At 62.8% G+C, this 18,624-nt stretch overlaps 3 protein-coding genes across 3 annotated transcripts in view; 2 read left to right on the plus strand and 1 right to left on the minus strand.

Moving 5' to 3' along the window:
• ITPKC (inositol-trisphosphate 3-kinase C) overlaps window positions 1-6,366 on the plus strand; it is a 9,378-nt gene extending 3,012 nt beyond the window's left edge. The window contains exons 2-7 of the mRNA XM_034792195.1: window positions 1,553-1,652; window positions 1,830-2,043; window positions 2,324-2,528; window positions 2,774-2,875; window positions 3,371-3,442; window positions 3,903-6,366. Coding sequence (XP_034648086.1) covers window positions 1,553-1,652; window positions 1,830-2,043; window positions 2,324-2,528; window positions 2,774-2,875; window positions 3,371-3,442; window positions 3,903-4,106 — 897 coding nt within the window. The 3' untranslated portion in view covers window positions 4,107-6,366. The remainder of the gene's footprint in view (window positions 1-1,552; window positions 1,653-1,829; window positions 2,044-2,323; window positions 2,529-2,773; window positions 2,876-3,370; window positions 3,443-3,902) is intronic.
• Window positions 6,367-7,024: 658 nt separating this feature from the next.
• C16H19orf54 (chromosome 16 C19orf54 homolog) lies at window positions 7,025-7,549 on the minus strand. Its single transcript, XM_034792762.1, has one exon. It carries the CDS (start codon window positions 7,421-7,423, stop codon window positions 7,025-7,027), a length of 399 nt encoding a protein of 132 aa, XP_034648653.1. The 5' UTR covers window positions 7,424-7,549.
• Window positions 7,550-9,421: 1,872 nt separating this feature from the next.
• Window positions 9,422-18,292, plus strand: RAB4B (RAB4B, member RAS oncogene family). The gene is made up of 9 exons (XM_034792764.1): window positions 9,422-9,444; window positions 10,728-10,927; window positions 12,018-12,098; window positions 13,133-13,247; window positions 14,496-14,558; window positions 15,014-15,168; window positions 16,511-16,606; window positions 17,094-17,238; window positions 17,535-18,292. Exons 1-8 carry the CDS (start codon window positions 9,422-9,424, stop codon window positions 17,207-17,209), a joined length of 849 nt encoding a protein of 282 aa, XP_034648655.1. The 3' UTR covers window positions 17,210-17,238; window positions 17,535-18,292.
• Window positions 18,293-18,624: the final 332 nt, after the last annotated feature.

Consider the following 18,624-nt stretch of genomic DNA (forward strand, 5'->3'; position numbering starts at 1 on the left):
GAGATCAGGGCCCCGTTGGTCCCGGCGCTGCCCAGACCCGGGCTGGGCGCTGCGCCCACCCAGAGCAACAGAGGGCAGGCTGTTCTCCCCATGTCACTGCTGGGGGACTGAGGCCTGGGGAGATGCAAGGAGTTGCCCAGGGCCACCCCATACATCAGTGGCAGAGCCAGGTGTCCTGACTCCAGTCCCAGGCCCTCGCCGCTGGCCGACCAGTTTCCGCCCCCCCACCCCAGCTTGGTTGTGCCTCGGCCCTGGTCACGCCAGCAGGTTTCTGCTCGGAGCTCACGGCCGCCTTGCACAGAGTCAGCAAGAAACCGCGAGGCGCTTGTGATGGAAAATGTGCATCAGGCCGGGGCCGGGCCCGGGGCCCGGGGAAGTGCTCTGGGGGAAGTGCTGAGCGGTGCGGGGGGAGGGAGTGTCTGTTGAAAGGGTGAAGCTGGTGCAGCCGTGAACTGGTTTGGTAACAATGGCTGAGGCTCCTGGCTGTGTTGTGTTCTTGAGAAACCCCTAGAACCCAGGCGTCCGGGCTCCCAGCCCCCACTCCCCCGTGCTCTAACCACTAGAGCCCACTCCCCTCGCAGAGCTGGGGAGAGAACCCAGGAGTCCTGGCTCCCAGACACGAGGCCCACATGGGCTTGTCCCTCAGGGCCCATATGGGGGTGGGGGTGGGGTGGCCTTGGCCTGGCCCTCCCACCTCCTGCCCCTGAGCAGAGGGGCCAGTCTCAGCAGCTCCCGGACTAGCTGGTGCCAGCAGGTGGTAGGGACCCCGCCCCCCTGCACCGACCTGTGCCCTGGGTGAAAGTCCAGGCGGGGGGCGGGGATGGGGACTCTGATCTGCGCCGAGCGGCGGTGCCAAGCCAGCGTCTCTCCGTGGGGCAGCGCCCGCCTTGACCTGGGCTCCGGCCAACCGGCTCCGGGCCCCCGGCGGTTAGCAGGGCCAGAACCCAGCAGACTGGGCCGATGCAGGAGGGGGCAATGCCGGAGGTCGGAGGGGGCTGGGGGAGGGCGCAGGGGCTGGGTGCCTGCCAGGGGGAGGTGTCGAAGGCCCAGACGGGCGACAGGCTCACCTGGGCGGGAACGCCCCATAACCAATGGTCGGGCCCAGCCGAGCTTCCGAACTAGCCGCATGCATGGGGTCAGGGGGGCTGGGAGCCAGGAGTCCTGGATTCTCTCCCCGGCTCTGGGAGGGGAGTGGGGTCTGGTGGTTAGAGCGGGCGGGGGGGGGGGAGCTGGGAGCCAGGACTCCTGGGTTCTATCCCAGCTCTGGGAGAGGAGCAGGGTCTAGTGGTTAGAGCAGGGGTTGGGGGAGGAGTCCCTCCCTTTTTGTTCTTTTCTGAGCTCTCCCGCAGTTATTCTGGGCCTCAGTTTCCCCACCTGTAACATAGGGAGAACAATCCTTCCTGTTAGCTGTGCGGAGCAGGTAGGGGCTCTCACTTGGGGTCTGTGCAGCACCTGGCACACTGGGACTGGGGGGGGGGTGATCTCAGCTGGGACCCTCCTACAGTACGGGGGGTGGCTTGGGCACTAACTCCCTCCCTGCCTTTCTCTGTAGAACAAGCCGTGGAAAAAACTCAAAAGCATGGTCCACTGGTCGCCTTTCGTCGTGTCCTTCAAGAAGCGCTACCCCTGGGTGCAGCTGGCCGGCCATGCGGGTGAGAGGGGCCGCAGGAATGGGGGGCACGGTAAGCCCGTGTGGGGTGGGGAGCTCTGCTGGGGGGTGCAGCCAGCCCCGATGGTGGCTGGCGAAGGCAGCGCCGTGTGCCCAGCGGGCACGGGCCGGGGTGTGTCCATGCTCCCCTGACCCCAGCCATCCCCTCCCTCCCCCGCAGGGAATTTCAAAGCTGGGGACTACGGGCGGATCCTGAAGAAGTTCTGCCCGCGGGAGCAGCAGTGCCTGGAGCACCTCATGCGGGACTCACTGCGCCCCCATGTGCCCACCTACTTCGGGCTGGCGCAGCGGGATGGCGAGCGCTACAACCAGATGGAGGATCTGCTGGCCAGCTTTGAGACGCCCTCCATCATGGACTGCAAGATGGGGGTCAGGTGAGAACCTGGCTGCGGGGCACAGGCAAGCTGCCTCAGCGAGAGAACCCAGGAGTCCTGGCTCCCAGCCCCCCTGCTCTAATCACTAGCCCCCACTCCCCTCCCAGAGCCGGGAGAGAACCCAGGAGTCCTGGCTCCCAGCCCCCTCCTTTAACCACTAGCCCCCACAGCCGGGGTAGAACCCAGGAGCCCTGCGCTGGGAGTGCCAGAGCCAAGGGCTGGCTGAGGCATGGGCCGTGGGGTGAGCGCCCCCGGCTGATCCCCGCTCTGCCCCCCGCAGGACGTACCTGGAGGAGGAGCTGGAGCAAGCTCGCCAGCGGCCCCGGCTGCGCTGTGACATGTACGAGAAGATGGTGGCGGTGGACCCGGGGGCGCCCACGCCCGAGGAGCACACCCAGCGCGCCGTGCTCAAGCCCCGCTACATGCAGTGGAGGGAGTCGCTCAGCTCCACCGCCACGCTGGGCTTCCGCATCGAGGGCATCAAGGTGGGGGCCACGAGCTGGGGCGGAGCAGGCCTGGCTGGGGGGGTCACATCTGGCTGGAGCAGGGGCATCTGGCTCTGGGGTGGGGAGATCACGTCTGGCTGTAGCAGGGGCGTCTGGCTCTAGAGAGGGGGGGGATCACGTCTGGCTGGGGTAGGGCTGGCTCTAGGGGCAGCGGCTCTGACTGGGGCACGTGCGTCCCCCTCGGCCCCCCCATGCCCCGGCCTGACAGGTCTCTGTGTCCCCAGAAAGCTGACGGCACCTGCAGCACCAACTTCAAGAAGACGCGGCTGCCCGAGCAGGTGGTGCAGGCACTGGGCGACTTCGTGGACGGCGACAGAACCATTCTGGTGAGGGGCTGGGCTCCCCGGTGGTGCTGCTGGCCCTGGGTGGGGGGGGGCATCGCCCAGAGCTTGGGCTTTTCGCTGCCAAGATGCAGCCACCTCTGGGGTACAGTACAGCGGCTGGCTAGTATCTGTGTGACTTTTGTTTCAACCAGCGTGCGGCAGCACAGCGCCCCCTAGTGCTGTCCTAGCGCCAGCCCTGCCTGCCAGGGGACAGCGCCCCCTGCTGCCCCCGCCCCGCTCCCTACCCCATAGCGCCTCCTAGGGACAGTCCTGCCTGCCAGGGGACAGCGCCCCCTGCTGAGCCCCCATCCCACAGCCCCCCAACACTGCCGTGGTGCCAGCACCTGCCGATCGGGCCAGCCACATTCCCCTCCCTGCCAGGGCCCAGACGGGCTGGGCCTGGCTAATGCTCAGGTGGGTCCCGCAGCGCCATCGCCCCCTGCTGGCCTCCTGCAGCTACCTCAGCCTCACCTGTCCACCTCCCCTCTTCCTCCCCAGACTAACTACCTGGGCCGCTTGAAGGAGCTGCGGGCGGCGCTGGAGCAGTCCGAGTTCTTCAAGACCCACGAGGTAGGTTCTGGCTGGGCGTGGGGCTGAGGGAGGCGGCAGGCCTGCGGGGGGAGGCGCTCCCTGCCGAGTGGGGGGCCCAGCCAGTGGCCCTCACGCTGGGGATCTGGGCACATGCGCCAGGATGCAGGGTCTGTTCTCCTGCCCCCTGGCAGCCCCGGGTCCGTAGGAAACAACACGTCTCCCCTCTGGCCACGCCTGGATGCGCTGGGTTCTACAGCGCCTTCCTCCTGTGGATCCCAGAGCAATGAATGGACCCAGGAGTCCTGGCTCCCAGCCCCCCTCCTCTAACCACTAGACCCCACTCCCCTCCCAGAGCCGGGGAGAGAACCCAGGAGTCCTGGCTCCCAGGCCCCCTCCTCTAACCACTAGACCCCACTCCCCTCCCAGAGCCGGGGAGAGAACCCAGGAGTCCTGGCTCCCAGTCCCCCACTCACTGAGCTCTGTGTTTGCCCCCCGACAGGTGGTGGGGAGCTCTCTGCTGTTTGTCCATGACCGGACGGGGCTGGCCAAGGTCTGGATGATCGACTTCGGCAAGACGGTGCCGCTGGCCGGGGGACAGACGCTGACGCACCGGCTGCCCTGGGTGGAGGGGAACCGGGAGGACGGCTACCTCTGGGGGCTGGACAATCTCATCGCCATCTTCAGCACCATGGAGCAGGACTGAGCCGGGCGCCGGCTCTGTGCAATAGCTAGGCACTGCCGTGCGGTGCCCTCCCTGCCTATTATTTATACAGCCAGATATGCTACAGCCCCGCTCGGAGCTGGGGCCCATCGCGCCCCGTCTGCCTGGGCCAGCTTCCGGCGGCTCGGCTCAGACGGCCCCGCGCCGGGGAGAGGATAGGTGCAGTGCCCGGCCCGTCACGCAGACGTCACGGGACCCGGTTTACGCCAGCTAACGGGAAGGGGCGAGAACTGGTCCCATCTCGGAGAGGAGCCGTTTCCCGCCCAGCCGGGGGAACCCTGGGAAGGCCAAGATTGGAGCTTCGGGGCGCTCGACGGGAGACGCCCGCGTTTCGGAGGGCACTGGCTCGGCGATCCTGCACTCCAGGCCCCGGCAGTGACGCCGGCTGGAACCGAACCGAAGGGGGTTCGGATCCTCCGAGCCCCTCGCCTTTCACGGCCCATTTTCCTTCAGCTCTGCTTAATTTCACAGCTGGGCCCGGGGGGCGAGGCCTCCCAGCCCCGATTCCAGCCCCACCACCGGGCTGCTCCAGGGGACCTGATCTGCAGGGAGCTGCCCGTGGGCGGGGCAGCAGCGCCCCCACCTTACCGATTCATGGGAGGTTAAATTTGAGACACTTTAAGACTTTTTGGCAATAGCGACTGGGCCCTGGCATGGCGGGCGGCTGTGGGCTCTGACGCGAGCCTCCCGGGTGCAGGGTTCTCGTCCCTTCCCCTGAAGCATTCGTGGCCCTGCTGGAGGGTGAGCCGGGCTGGAACGCTCAGCCCGTCTTTACAGGGGTCTCGGCCCCTTGAGAACCAACCAGGATGCCACCTCTGAGAGCTGTGAGTGGGTCTCCTAGCCAGCCTTGGGCTCTCGCCCTTCACGCAGGGCCCTGATCCGGGTACCTCCTCTGCCCGCTGTGTGTGGTTCTCCTAGGCCAGCCTTGGGCTCTCGCCCTTCGGCAGGGCCCTGGCCCGGGTACCTCCTCTGCCAGCTGTGTGTGGGTCTCCTAGCCAGCCTTGGGTTCTCGTCCTTCGCGCAGGGCCCTGATCCGGGTACCTCCTCTGCCCGCTGTGTGTGGGTCTCCTAGCCCAGCCTTGGGCTCGCCGCGGGCTCTCACCCTTTGCACAGGGCGCTGGCACGGCCAATCGCGGGCCACTTCTCTGCCAGGCTCCCGGCCTGGGCCGAGGAACGCACGTGTCGCACCTGATTCACAAGGGCCCGAGTGAGGCGCCTGGGTTCCTCTTGCTCGGCCGCGCTCGCTGCGTCTGCGTGAGCATCTCACGGGCAGAACCAACCCCTGGGAGTCGCTTCCACCTGCCCCAGCTTCAAGCCTGGCCAGTGGGGAGCCTTTTCCAAGGCGCAAGCGACGGCTGCATTCAGGAGCTCTGGCTGCATTGGGCCCGACCCTAGTGGCAGAGACGACCAAGGGCCCTGCCGGGAGCTGCCGAGCCGTGGCCGCCCTGCGTGGGAGCCGGTCAGCTCTGCCTGAGCACGGACTCACTGCACCCAGGAGCTTGTGGGGGCAGGCGGGCGTGGTTCAGGGGACCCTCCTCGGGCTCAGGAGCGCAGCGTGGAGCTGGCCAGCGGGGACGGGCCCTTCCGAATCCAGCCGCCAGGGGCTCTGGCTGCCCTCAATAGCGCTGGGTCGCACCAGCAGGGCAGAGGCCAAGCACTGGAAATGCGGCTGCCCCGGCTGAGCCACCAGCTCCGAGCCTTTGGTTCAAACCTCGGAGAGCAGCTGCCACAGGTGCTAGTCCCTGCCGGCCATTCCCGGCCAGCCCGGGGCCCCGCAGCGGAACTGACAGCGGCACTCAGAGTCCCCGCCGAGATCTGGGCGCTGCACGCACCCCGCGAGGGACAGTCCCTGCCCAAAGAGCTCACAGTCCAAAGGCGGGGAGGGGAAACCGAGGCACGGAGCGGCGCAGAGGCTTGCCCGGGGTCAGTGGCAGAGCTGGGAATGGAACCCAGGAGTCAGCACCCAACCCACGCAACCTTGCTGCCTGAGGCTATGAGCGGGTCAGCTCCTGGAGGGGGAGTTCTGAACAGGTCCCCCAGTGGTAGCGGAGCCCCTCCAGCCAGTGGAGCGAGGGGTGCTCCTGCCCCCTGCACGCAGGCAGGACGTTCTCAGGACCGAACGTTGTCCCTGGCCCATTCCCCTGCGTGGGGCTCTGCCACCCCTCTGGAGACGGGAACACGGCTAGGCCTCCGGGGCCGGAACCTGTCACAATAAACAGAACCTGCCGGTGTGGAAACCAAACAGCCTTTGTCTTTAATGCATGTTTGCTGGGCATGGGTTAAAGTTCCCAAGTTCGCTGTATGACAGCAACTCTAGAGAACTGAGACCATCGCGCTGGGCGTTGCCCAGACCCCGCCCGAGATCAGGGCCCCGTCGGACCGGGCGCTGCCCAGACCCCGCCCGAGATCAGGGCCCCGTCGGACTGGGCGCTGCCCAGACCCCGACTGAGAGCCAGTCCCTGCTCTCAAGAGCTAACAGTGGCGGGTGGCAGACAGGAAGCGTTAAGTTATTTTCAGAGCCGGCCACAAGTACTGCCGCTTCCTGGCGCCGTGGCCCCAAACCAGGAATCTGGGACATTCTGAAAAGCGTCACTGGGTAGAAGAGCAGTAGTGCCTCTGGAGAGGGCCTGAAATAGCTGCTCCTCCCCCACGGCCGCAGCCCGGCGGGCATCAGCAAAAAGGGGCCGGGGCCGCACCCGGCACTTTAACCCCAGCGGCTGTCTCCTCAGTGGGTCTGAGTATGCTACGCTCTGCCCCTCCCCGTGCACCGCTCCATCTCCAGGCACTCTGCAAAGGAGGGCAGGATCATTGGCCCCATTTTGCAGAGGGGAAACTGAGGCACAGAGAAGGGAAGAGCGGCAGAGCCAGGCCCCCCAAGTCCCAGATCAGTGCTTCACCCACTAGGCCCCGCTGTCCCTTGTAGCATGGGCAGGGAGTTTGCAGCAGGCGGGCGCTCCGGTGGCGCCTAGCGCTCGGCAGCAGGGNACCACGTAGACCTTGCCGTCGCCCGCCCGCTTGGGGCAGAAGTCGGTCAGCTGGGCGTTGCTCTCGTGTGCCTGCCGGTAGCTCCACAGCTGGGGGCGCCAGCTCTTGCCCTGCTTGGAGAGCAGGTAGATCTCCAGCACGTCCTCCGGGGCAGGTGGGGGGCAGGCTGGGCTGGGGTGGAAGAGGCCGGCGATTTCTCCGTCCTCCTGGCAGGCCGGGCTGAGGGCGCCGCCCCTGAGGCCCAGCAGGAGTCCTGCAGGAGGAGAGGAGCTAGCCAGTCTCCCCAGGGCAGTTCCATCCTGTCCGAGCCCCATCACGCCCCTGGAATCACCGGGCCAGTGCGGGGGGCAGCCCCTCCGGACGGGTCCCCGAGAGTTGGCCCGTGCCTGGCCAGCTGCCGCCCCCTTGTGGCGAGCCTTGGAAATGCAGCCAGGCCAACTCGCCCTCCTGGTTTCTTTCTCCCTGTGCCAAGGGGCGGGCACAGGAAGCCCGGCTCTGAGCGGGGTTGTCCCCATGCCCCAGCCTTAGGATGCTNAGCCTGCCCGTGGTCTGCCCACTGCCCTCTGCGGCTTGCATGAGCTGAAAGTGGTAGTGGTACATGGGGGGTGTCTCGGCATTTTAACCATTCGGATTGGAACTCTTTCCCCCTCGCCCAGTAAACAAACCAGCCCTGCACGTCCCAGGTTCAAACCCTCATGGGACGGATTCGTCCTTCCCCGGTGGGGACACGGCGCACAGGCCGAGCCAATGGGAGGTCTTTTCTTCTCCGCTCCAGGCACCGCGTTTCAGGGGCCCTGTGTGCACCCGGGGGTGCTGTGGGACAGCAGGGCTGGGCGCTAACCGAGGAACAGAGACGTGACTTTTCCATCTCCTCCGCCCGTGTGGAAAGCCCAACAATTCCGCTTCCTCGGGTTGTCTGCATGGGGGGTTCTTGCTCCGTAACGCCCTGTGCGGGCGGGCGTTCTTCTTCCCCGCGAAGCCTCTGGCTCTGAATTGGGCTAACGTGGGTTAAGGTGCTTTGGAGGAAGGCCTGGGGTCGTCACCTTTCAGTACAGCCCAGGCCGCATGGGAGTCAGCAGGCTGCTGCTAGCATTCCAGATAAAGCCTTGAGGCCTTGTCTGTACAGACAACTGGCCGTGTTTAGCTGTACCGGGAGAGCGAAAGTGAGTAGCGAACTAGCGTCCACACTGGGGCTTGGCCTGGTGTCACTCGGCCAGTAAAATAATAGAAAATCACGCCCCCTGCCCCCAGCCAACACGACAGGCCGACCTTTGCTACTGGGCACTTCAAGAGGATGAAGAGTTTGGTTGAAACCGCCTTTGTCGGAAATCGTGCTGGCTGTTCGTCACGGGGAGAGCGGGGGAATCTCTTTTCACTTGTTTTTCTTTGTGCCTTGGTCAGCACTGTGCATAGCGTCAGTTTCACTGTTTGCACGGTTTCCTCGGTACCTGCGCTTGTGTTTGTGTTGTGTTCCGCACGAGCACGGACGGCGCCACGTGAAAAAATGTGATCATAAGACCGCAGTTGGCAGAGAGGCAGGTGCAATGGCTCGGACGACTTTGAACTTGCTCTTAGCCTAGATATCAAGATAACCGAGCTCCCTTTAAACCTGGCAAAGGCTTTCTGTTTGCTGGGCCCAGGTTTGTCTTTGAGGCGTAGTCCTGGGGTTTTAAGCTTGGGAGAGAGCCCCCAGTGCTTGAGGCTTTTGTTTCTGGGAAAGCAGCATCCCAAATATTTCCCTTGTAAACAAGATAATAATGGGACCTAAATAATTGAAGGGAGATGGTTTTGCTTAATGGGAGAAGCCTTTCTCTCAAAGCTAGCATTGATTTTTAGCTTAGGATTCTCCATCGCTGGCCATTTTAAAATCACACTGGGATCTGCTCTGGTTCAAAGAGGAATTATTGCTGCAGGGAAGTGCTGTGGCCCAGGTCAGGCGAGATTACTTAGCCCGGCCTCAGAGCGGGGGACAGGCCTAGGTGACTTCCCGAGATCCCTTCTAGTCCCATGGTTCTGTGATTCCTTCTGGCCGTGGAGTCTCTGAACTAGTGAAGGGGAAGCAGGGAGAACACTTCTGCTTTCATCGCGCGTACGTTATTCCATCGTTGTTCCCTGCGGGGTTTCTTGCACCTTCCTCTGAGCCGTCCCGAGCTGACCTTTGTGAACACAGGTGATAGGCTTGGCTGGAGGCTGGTCAGAGCTGACGTGGCCGTGCCCAGCGCTCCTATGCCAGAGAGGGAATGGGGCATGAAACCGCCCGGCCGAGAGTAAACAAACAGCCTGACTTGGGAACGGTGACAAGAGGGAGCGACATGGACGCCTTCTGTGACCCTGAGTGAGCCCCTGCCTCAGTTTCCCCATCTGTAAAATGCTTTCCCGCAAATGGACGAGTGGTAAAGATTGAGGTGCTCGGATACCACAGTCAGGGGGCCATACATGGACCGATGCCTTTCACCCCCAGTGTGTTTTTAATGGAGCGGTTACCCAGGTGAGCAGTAAAATTGCTGTCCCCAGATCCGAATGGGGTGAATACCTGGCAGGTGGTAATTTGGCGCGGGAGCAGGGAATGCTCCATGTATCGTATGGAGCCTGCTCCACTTGGCAACCCGTCATCTGATGCCAAAAACCTATTGATGAGAATAAGTCTCTGTTATTCTGAGGGCAAAGACTTGCCCTGGAAGGGGAAGGGTGTGTGGGGAGAGGGTTTTGTGGCTTTAGATTGGACCAGAATTGTCAATGCCTTATGCCCCCCAGCTGCCTTCAGTTGCGACCCACCGGTCGAGTAGCATTGATGTGGGCTTCGATGCAATGACTCTTGCTTGCAAATTCTTCCAAACGTGCCTCTGTTAAATGAAAGACGACGTTAGATTCATAAACAAAGCGCCAGTGAGTGGGACTTAAAAACAGCTTCCACCCACGGGAGTCTGCGAGCTGGGCGCGTACGTCGGCATCGTGTGAAAAATCCACCCCCTGAGAGACAGAGTTAAGCGGACCTGAGCCCCGTGCAGTCAGGGCTAGCATTGCTGTCGACCTAGCTACCGCCTCTGGGTTACCCAGGCCGCCGGGAGAACCGACCGGCAGCGAGAGCTTGAGTACAGCTATGGGGATTGCCGCTGTGGTAGAGGTACCAGTTCTCCCTTCAAGCTAGCGTCTACCCAGTTCGTTCCCCTTCCCGTGCGGCGCACGTCCCGCCGGGGTGACTGGGCCCACGCTAGGAGTGATCCCCCATCACCAGGCTGGCATAGGTAAAGGGGCGTGGCTTTTGCATGGAGATAAGGCCTTTCTCTGTGTGGGGAACACCCTGCAGAAGGGGGTTTCTAGGCTTTACCGTCGGGCCACCGGGGGCAGGTTAGAATCCGAGCCGGAGATCGCGCCGCAGCCGGAAGGAACTGGCTCTGGCTGGGGGGAGCGTATGGGACTTCAGCCCAAGAGATCTCCTTGGAGGCTTTCGGGGGTGGGGGGAATACGGTCCGGTTCTGTCCAGTGCCCGCCTGCGGGAGGGCGGACGACGCGGAGCACTCTGGGAAATCCATTGGTCTCATTCGAACTCGTGTGTTGTTTCTGGCCTTCCCTTCTGAGCGTGGCGAGAACTGCCCCTGAGGTCTTTGCGCACTGCAGTTCGCCCTGGGCAAAGGCCGAGGGCCTGGATCCCAACCCCCGGTGCTGGGCAAAGCCGGTGCTTACGGAGGATCTGCCGGCTGGAGCAGCCCCCAGGCCTGTCTCGGCCTGTGTTCTGGCTCGCACCGTGGTTGGTGCTGGATGCTTCAAGGACCGCAGCAGGCAGGGGATAAGCTACGCCCGTGTTCTGTCCCAGGCTGGTTTCTAATAGTTCGCTTGCTTAAGCCCTGGGGTAGGAGGAGGGTTAATGACGCTTCTCAAATTGTTCATTAACTAGGACGACTCTGGCTCTTCTTGTTATGCACATAAATGTCCAGGCCCTTCTTGTATCTTCCTAAGTTCTTGGCCTCAGCAACTTCATGTGGCAGGGAGTTCCCCAGTCTGACCACGGTGTGTGGGCAAAGTCTGTCCTTTGGCCAGCTGTGCATTTCCCACCGTTGAATGTCATTGGAGTCCCGTTGTGCTTGAGCTGCCAGCCAAGGCGAACGGGAGCTCCCAGTCTCCCTTCTCTAGACCGGCCATTTTATCACGCCCCCCGCGCTCGTCTCCTTTCTGAGGTAACCGGTCCCACTGTCTTCACAGGACTGTTGGTCCAGGCCCTTGATTGTTCTGACTGGCTCCTGTGAATGCCACCTAATTCTGTAATAACCTCACCTCCTGCCAGTAAGACTTGGAGGGGATTTGAACCTGTGACCTCACACACTCTGTACAGGCGTGGGGCCGGGGCCTAGTTTAATACGTGGCAGGCTCAAGCCCTTAACCCCTGGGGGCCTCTCTCCGGGCTGAGCGGGGTCCTGTCTCTGCTCCTGCGTCGTCATACGTGTGCACACCTGGCTGCTGGTGAGACCGCAGCGTGCTGATCGGGTATCCGTGCCCCGCTGTGAGCAGAAGGGAGCTGGCTTACGCCGAATGGGGGGCAAATAATGCTTTAGTAAGTTAACAGCGGTGCCAAAAGACACCAAGCTGGGATCAGGCCCCCATTGCGCCAGGCGCTGTACGTACACCTAGGATGAGACTGTCCCTGCCTCGGCACGCTTAGTCTAACGAGACACAGATGGGCCAAAGGAAGTGTCATTAACCCTTTTACTGAGGCGCAGGGAAATGAGGTGACACGGGGAGTTGGATGCAGGCGAGCGCTGCTTGTAATGTTTCTCTGGGCACGTTTCTAAAGACTGGTTGAGAAGATGCTTTGCTTTTCGTAAACCTCCCCAGAACCCCTTAAACAGAAGGTGCTGCCCCTTCCCCCGCCCCACGCTCGAGTGTTACAACCGTGCTTATTTCGTTCTTCAGATTTCCTCTTCAAGTTCCTGGTGATAGGAAGTGCTGGTACTGGGAAGTCCTGTCTCCTGCACCAGTTTATAGAGAATAAATGTGAGTAGCCCTGTACCTGTGGCCAGTGCTGTTGTTTATTGAACTGATTTCTGTTCTGCTCCGGTGTGCTTCCGAATACCCGAGACCCCCCGGACTCATCCGAAGGGAAAGATTCCCCTGCACAGTTGTTGCCAGAAAGACAATTGAATTTGCCTTCCGGTCTGTCCTTTGGCTCCAGAACTTGCCTTTACAAAAGAAACTGGCGAAAGAGTGGGAGTTTTCACCTCCAAACATGTGGTGGAGATTTTTTTTATCAGGACATTTTAAAACTTCAGCCTTCTTGAAAACCACCTTCTTCTTTTAAATGGGAAAACTGAGACGGCTCCACTAGACTAACTGGAAATCCGATGTGAAACCCCTCCTGCTTTGTGGTTTTCATTGCAAATGTCTTTGCACAGCTCTGGCTTCCTCCATGTGTTCAGCCAATTACAAAATTGTATCCTAAAGGGGCGTCCCATGTTAGTAAAGAATCCGCCCGGCGCTTGACTTTCACACACTGTTGTGTACTAGGTTAACTGTGCCAAGGAAATGAAAAGGACGGACACACACACACACACACACACACACGTGTTGTTGACACATCATCCCTGCTGCTTCTTTAGCGGGCTTGACTCCCCATGCGAGCAGATTTGTGCTGGGTTATGACCGCTGCCTGCGTTCGATTTTGAAGCTGCCGCAGTGGGGTGCGGTCGTGTTCATGGCTTTCTGTTTAGGTGACGTGACTTCCGGGGGGCTGGGCACAGGCTGGGAGATTGCATGGCAGCGCTGGATCATATTGTGTCGCTTCAGTAACCCCTAAAAATAATGTAAATGACTCTTTCCCCCCCCCCCCCCGCCACGTCGCTCTGCGGCAGCTGGAGCCTCCAGTCTGCGCAGGAATCGGATTGAAGCAATTGCAGGTCGCTGGGGCTCTCGGGTATCAGCCCTTGGACTGGAAGCTCCTGGTTCCGGAGCGGCTCCGCCTTGGAGCTGTCCCCTAAGCGGCCAGGGGCCTTCTCGATCAGTCACTGATTTGGGATCTCTCCCTTCTCCAGTCAAGCAGGATTCCAACCACACGATTGGAGTGGAGTTTGGGTCGAAGGTGGTTAACGTCGGTGGGAAAACGGTGAAACTGCAGATCTGGGATACGGCGGGACAAGAACGGTTTAGGTAAAAAACAAATCCACCTATCCAGCGAATGAGCGTTTGAAATGTCTCTGGAGTAAGGTCCAAGGAAGGTGTGCCGTAGCAGCCAGCTTTCCAGGCTAAATCTGGAGACTGGGTAAAATATCGTTAGTGGTCCCAGAAGTCTGCCAAAGGGGTGTCTTGCATGCGGGAGTTAAGCGGAATCGGAGATTTACAGGGATCACTTTTCCCATACCCATAGAGATGCAGCCACCTCTGGGGCGGGGCATGGCAGGTGGTTACCAGCATAGCACAACGCTCCACGCCGGTGTAACACAGGACAGGCCCGTGTGCAGATAGCGGGATGCTGTACTTAGATTTAGTCCTGGAGCCTTGACCATATTTCTGCTCTCGTATTACGGCAGCACTTAACGGACCCCAGGCGAGATTGGGGACCTCATTGTGTCCGGTGCTGCACAGCGAGACACGGTCCCTTCCCTGCAGAGGTTACGGGGCAAACAGGCAAGAGCCAGAAAGGGTGGGAGGGGAAACCGAGGCACGGCAGGGTGGGGACTTGTCCAAGATCATGTGGCAGGTCAGTGGCCGAGCTGGGACTGAGCCAAGCTGTCCTGACTCCCAGCCCGGTGTCCTGCCCACTAGACCCTGCTGCCACCCAGCCACCTAACGCTTGGCTGCTTGTAGCTTTCCCTGTTGTGGAGCCGCCTCCGTGTGCAATTTAAAAAGCCCCCAGTCCCTGAGCCTGCTTGCTTGTGGGGCTGCGGCTCGGGTCCAGGGGCGTGGCAGCAGGGTCTCTGCTCCTCTGGGTCTCCCCAGAGCTTGAGGGGTGTGGACGATGGCCGCGTGGCCGCGTCTCTGATCGGGGACCCACTCCCAAGGGCAGCGCAAAGACACGCCCTCCTTTCCATTGGTCTTGGGGTGTGGGGCCTTTCCCCGCTAGGACGCTGGCCTCGATCTGCCCGGGTGGGGGCCGGCTGGTCTCAGCAGGGTGGGGAATGGAACGCAGGACCTTCCCCTCTGCTCCGTCCCTGGGGTGAGGGGCTGGCGGGGCACTGGCAGCCGCAAGGAACTCGTTCCAGTTTGGCTCTAGCCGGGGGTGGCCGCTAGAAACCCACCTCGTGCCATGCTTGTCCCTTCAGCTCCTCCGTTACCCAGCAGCCCGATGCCTTCCCCCCCTGCCCCTTTCCCACGGGGCTGTTCCCGAAATGGCCCCCGCGGCTCCCGGCGAGCTCCTGGCCCCACTGATTGCTCTGAGTCTCTGTCCTCGCCCTCTAGGTCGGTGACTCGGAGCTACTACCGCGGTGCAGCCGGGGCCCTGCTGGTGTACGACATTACCAGGTGAGTGTTCATCGCCGGCGGGGGGGAACTCTCCTGGCTGTGGTTCGGAGCGATGCCCTGGCCCCTCCCTCCCCCCCTCTCCCCCCCACCGGGGGCTCTCAGGAACGGCGCGGGCTCCCTGGGCAGGGATCCAGACAGAACTAGATTAAAGCCACAGAAACGGAGCCGGAACAAGCCCCCCCATGAGCATCCGGGCCGGTCCCACCCCAGCGGCCGAGCTGAACCGGTTCTGTTCTGCTCCTCGACCTGGCCCCGTCGGAACGCCCCCCGGGTCCGTTCAGCCCGCGGCCGAGGTCTGCCAGCAGCGGGTGCCGCACAGGGACCCCTCTGGAAGGCGTCAAACAACCGCCTGCCGGGGGAAGGTGGACGCGAGCCATATCAAGTGGGGGTTGGAAGAGCAGGGCTGTGCCCGGTTGCCGGATGCCCCCCACTGCCCCCTCTGTCCTGTGTTGCAGCCGGGAGACTTACAACGCGCTGACTAACTGGCTGACGGACGCCCGGACCCTCGCCAGCCCCAGCATCGTCATCATCCTCTGCGGGAACAAGAAGGACCTGGATGCGGACCGGGAAGTGACCTTCCTGGAAGCCTCCCGCTTTGCACAAGAGAACGGTACCGAGCCAGGGCTGCTCTGGGGGTTGTCAGCTTTGACTGTGACACGGTCCTGCCTGGCCCTTTCCCTGTGCGGGGGTGAGGGGGTGTTTCGGTCCCCTGCTTGCTTTGCCGTGGCACCAGGCCTCAGTGCTGCGCAAGTGTCCTGCGATCTCCCCGTCAGGCCAGGGCCAGCAGGGTACGGAGCTATGGAAAGTGGTGTGGGGGCAGGCAGGGCTGGCCCCAGGGCGGCACTAGGGGGCACTGGGCAGCAGGGGGCTCGGCAGGGGGTGCTCTCCCCCGGCAGGCAGGGCTGACCCCAGGGTGGTGCGGGGGGCTCAGCTGGGGGCGCTCTCCCCCGGCAGGCAGGGCTGACCCCAGGGGGGTGTTACGGGATGAGGGACTCGGCAGAGGCAGGGTGGGGGGCTCGGCAGGGGCACTCTCCCCGGGCAGGCAGGGCTGGCCCCAAGACAGCGCTAGGGGGCACTGTGGGGCAGGGGGTGCTTTCCCCTGGCAGGCAGGGCTGTCCCCAGAGAAGTGCTAGGGGGTGGGGGACTTGGCAGGTGGTAGGGTGGGGGGCTCGGCAGGGGCACTCTCCCCCGGCAGGCAGGGCGGGCCCCAGAGCAGGTGCTGGGGGGAGCAGTGTTAGCAGGTGCTGTCTTTCCCATGAGCGGTAACACTGCAGTCCTGGCCACACCAGCATTAAAAGCCCGTGGTCCCAAAAGGGGTCATAGGCCCTGGGGTACCGCTCCAGCCCCATCCTGCCTACTTAAACGTTACTTGGGGGGGAGGCGTTAGCTGCATTCGGGCCCCTCGGGGTGGGCGGCGGAGCTCTGCAGAGCCCCGGGGCGAAGGGGGCTGGATGAAAACGGCGGGAGAGCTGCTAGGAATCTCTCCCCGGCACTGGTGCTGTTTGGCCAGGAGGGGGAGCTCGGACTCTGTGGTTTGAACCCTGCGTCAGAGTGGACGTGCTGGGTCGGGTCCCACTAGGGTGACCAGACAGCAAATGTGAAAAATTGGGACGGGGTGGGGGTGTAATAGGAGCCTATATAAGCAAAAGACCCAAAAATCAAGACTGTCCCTATAAAATCGGGACATCTGGTCACCCTAGGTCCCGCTGACGAGCAGCGTCTCCGTTCTGGGTGTAGTAGTGGCGCTGGGGCGGGCCCCGTTGTACGCAGGCCCTGCTGGCGAGCAGCAGCTCAGTTCTGTGTGTTGGTGGGGCGGGATCCCGAGCGAGGAGTGGCGTTGTCTCGCGACACCCAGCTGGGGCTGTCCCGGGCTTAGCGTGGGTGCCCTGGCGAATCGGGCTGGGAGCCGTCCCCCGGTTACCTTCCTGCCGTTTCTCTCTCCGCCTCGGCAGAACTCATGTTCCTGGAGACCAGCGCGCTGACGGGGGAGAACGTGGAAGAAGCTTTCTTAAAATGTGCCAGGACCATACTAAACAAAATTGAATCAGGTACGAGGCCGGAGCTGGCAGAGGGTCCCGGGGGGCGCGACGCAGCCCCATGCTTCCCCCTGGAGTGTTCCCAACCTCAACGTCTCAGCCAGGGCCCGAAACGGGCTTCCAGGAATAAGAAGGGTGTGATAGCCCGCTAAAGGTCTGGGGGCTGGCTGAGACCAGCGCCCCCAGGTTTGTTCTGAAGCAGGGGAGGGGGGGGGGGTAGGACCCAGTTCTCCAGGGGCGCGGCGCTGGGTGTCTGCTCTCCCAGCCCACCGCGGCGGTCGCTCCCGAATTGATCTCATGAACGGGAGTCAAGCTGGAGTCTGTTAGTGACTACCCCGGCTGGTGCGAACCCACGGCTGGGCCCCGCCTGTCCTGGCAGGGTCCTGGTAAAGATTCCTCCCTCCCAGCCCCACACAATCCGGGGAGCGGGAGGGGAGGTGGTTGTGGGGGAGGGACGGTCGTGTGTCCCGCCCTGCTGAGCGCTGCTCTGTCTGCCCAGGTGAGCTGGACCCCGAGAGGATGGGCTCAGGCATCCAGTATGGAGACACCTCCTTGCGCCACCTGCGCCAGCCCCGCGGGGCCCAAACACAGAGCAAGCAGCCGTGCGGCTGCTAAGTGCGACGGCACCAGGAGTCTGTCTGCAAGTAAGCTGGGGGGAGCCGAGAAGCCACGTGCGCGCAGGCTCGGCCCTGGGTGGGGGGGCGGGTTGTCCAGACCCGAACGACTGACGGTCTGTGGAGCGGGCTCCCTTCACAGCCCCCCAGCAGTGGGGCAGGCCTGGGGCACGCGGTGCTGGGTGGGAGGAGAGGCTGGAGCTCGTCTCTGCCGTACTCCCCCGACACCGGCTCCACCTCCCAGGCAGCTGTCAAATCCCCTAAACCCCTGTGGAAGCTGCCCACGCTCCTCGGCCGTGGAGACTGACTCTCTCTTCTCTCCCCAGCGCTGTACCTTGGCCAGTCGGGCCCCCCGGGGCTGAAGCACTTTCTCTTCTCTTCCCAGGACCACGTGCCTCGCTCGCTGAGCCCCCGCTTCCCGAGCCGCCCGCCCCTGGGCCTCTGGCAAACTGCCCGTTTGATTGTATGCAGCCACGGTGTCTTCTGTCGGCCGCTCCCTGCCTGCTGCTTGTCCCCCTGAACCTGGCGCGGGCCCGGCTCAATAACGCTGAAGTAACGGGGCCCCGGCCAGCTGCCCGGAGCGAATTGCTGCTCTGGGTAGGAGAGTTAACGCCAGGGCGAGGGGGGAGCGGGTTCTCCTTGGGAGATGGTTTGTTCGGGGTTGTCTCCTGCTGCTCGGAGCTAGGCAGGTGGGGGGAGCTCGGGAGCGGTTCCCTGCAGCGTGCGGCCGGCTGGGCGGGGATTTCTGTTACACTGGTTTTGCTTTTGAAGCCGGGGTCTGGCTCCGCCTCGTCTCGCTGCTTTTCCCCCAGCCAGCCATTGTGCTCCCAAGCACTGTGCTTGCGAACTCCGCCCTGCCCCGGGTGGCGGGGCGGGGCTGGGCGGCTGGCGCGGCCCCTTTGAAATACTGTAACTTAATACTGGACCATTGGCGGCTGGGGTCACTCCTGTCTCCGGGACTCTGACCTGGCTGGGAGCTGCTCTCGAATGGTTTAGTCTCGTGCAATGCCCGTGGCAGGAGCCCCCCTCGGGCTCGTGCGCCAAATCCTTTGGGCGGGCGCTGGGATCTGAGTTTTAAAACCCCCTGGCATCTCAAACCAAGCCACCTACCGGGCCGGAAAGTCCAGGTCTCCTGAGCCGGGGTAACGTGCCCACAGCACCTTCCCCTCAAGGGGCCGGTTCGAATCCGGCCCCGTGGGGTCCAGACCCAGGGTCACGTTTTCAAGAGTGCTGAAGGGACAAGCTCCTAAATCACCTAGTGCTGAGTGTTAACCGCCTCTGGCTCTCCTCTGGCCCCTTCGGGGCTCCTGTAATGGCCCCAGCCGGCTGAGAGGGGCTCGCCCTGCCACTGCCCATCTCTACCCGCCCTGGGCAGAGTCTAGCTGGAGCCGGTGGCCTCCCTGAGCAGCCAGAATC

This window comes from Trachemys scripta, chromosome 16 (assembly GCF_013100865.1).
Source record: "Trachemys scripta elegans isolate TJP31775 chromosome 16, CAS_Tse_1.0, whole genome shotgun sequence".
Classification (NCBI taxonomy): Eukaryota; Metazoa; Chordata; order Testudines; family Emydidae; genus Trachemys; species Trachemys scripta.

Coding starts and splice junctions, on each gene's coding strand:
- RAB4B (XM_034792764.1), top strand. CDS start 9,422: ATGGACGCCTTCTGTGACCCTGA. Junction 10,928..12,017: donor CCGTGTTCTGTCCCAGGCTG/GTTTCTAATAGT, acceptor TTCGTTCTTCAG/ATTTCCTCTTCAAGTTCCTG. Junction 13,248..14,495: donor GCGGGACAAGAACGGTTTAG/GTAAAAAACAAA, acceptor CTCGCCCTCTAG/GTCGGTGACTCGGAGCTACT.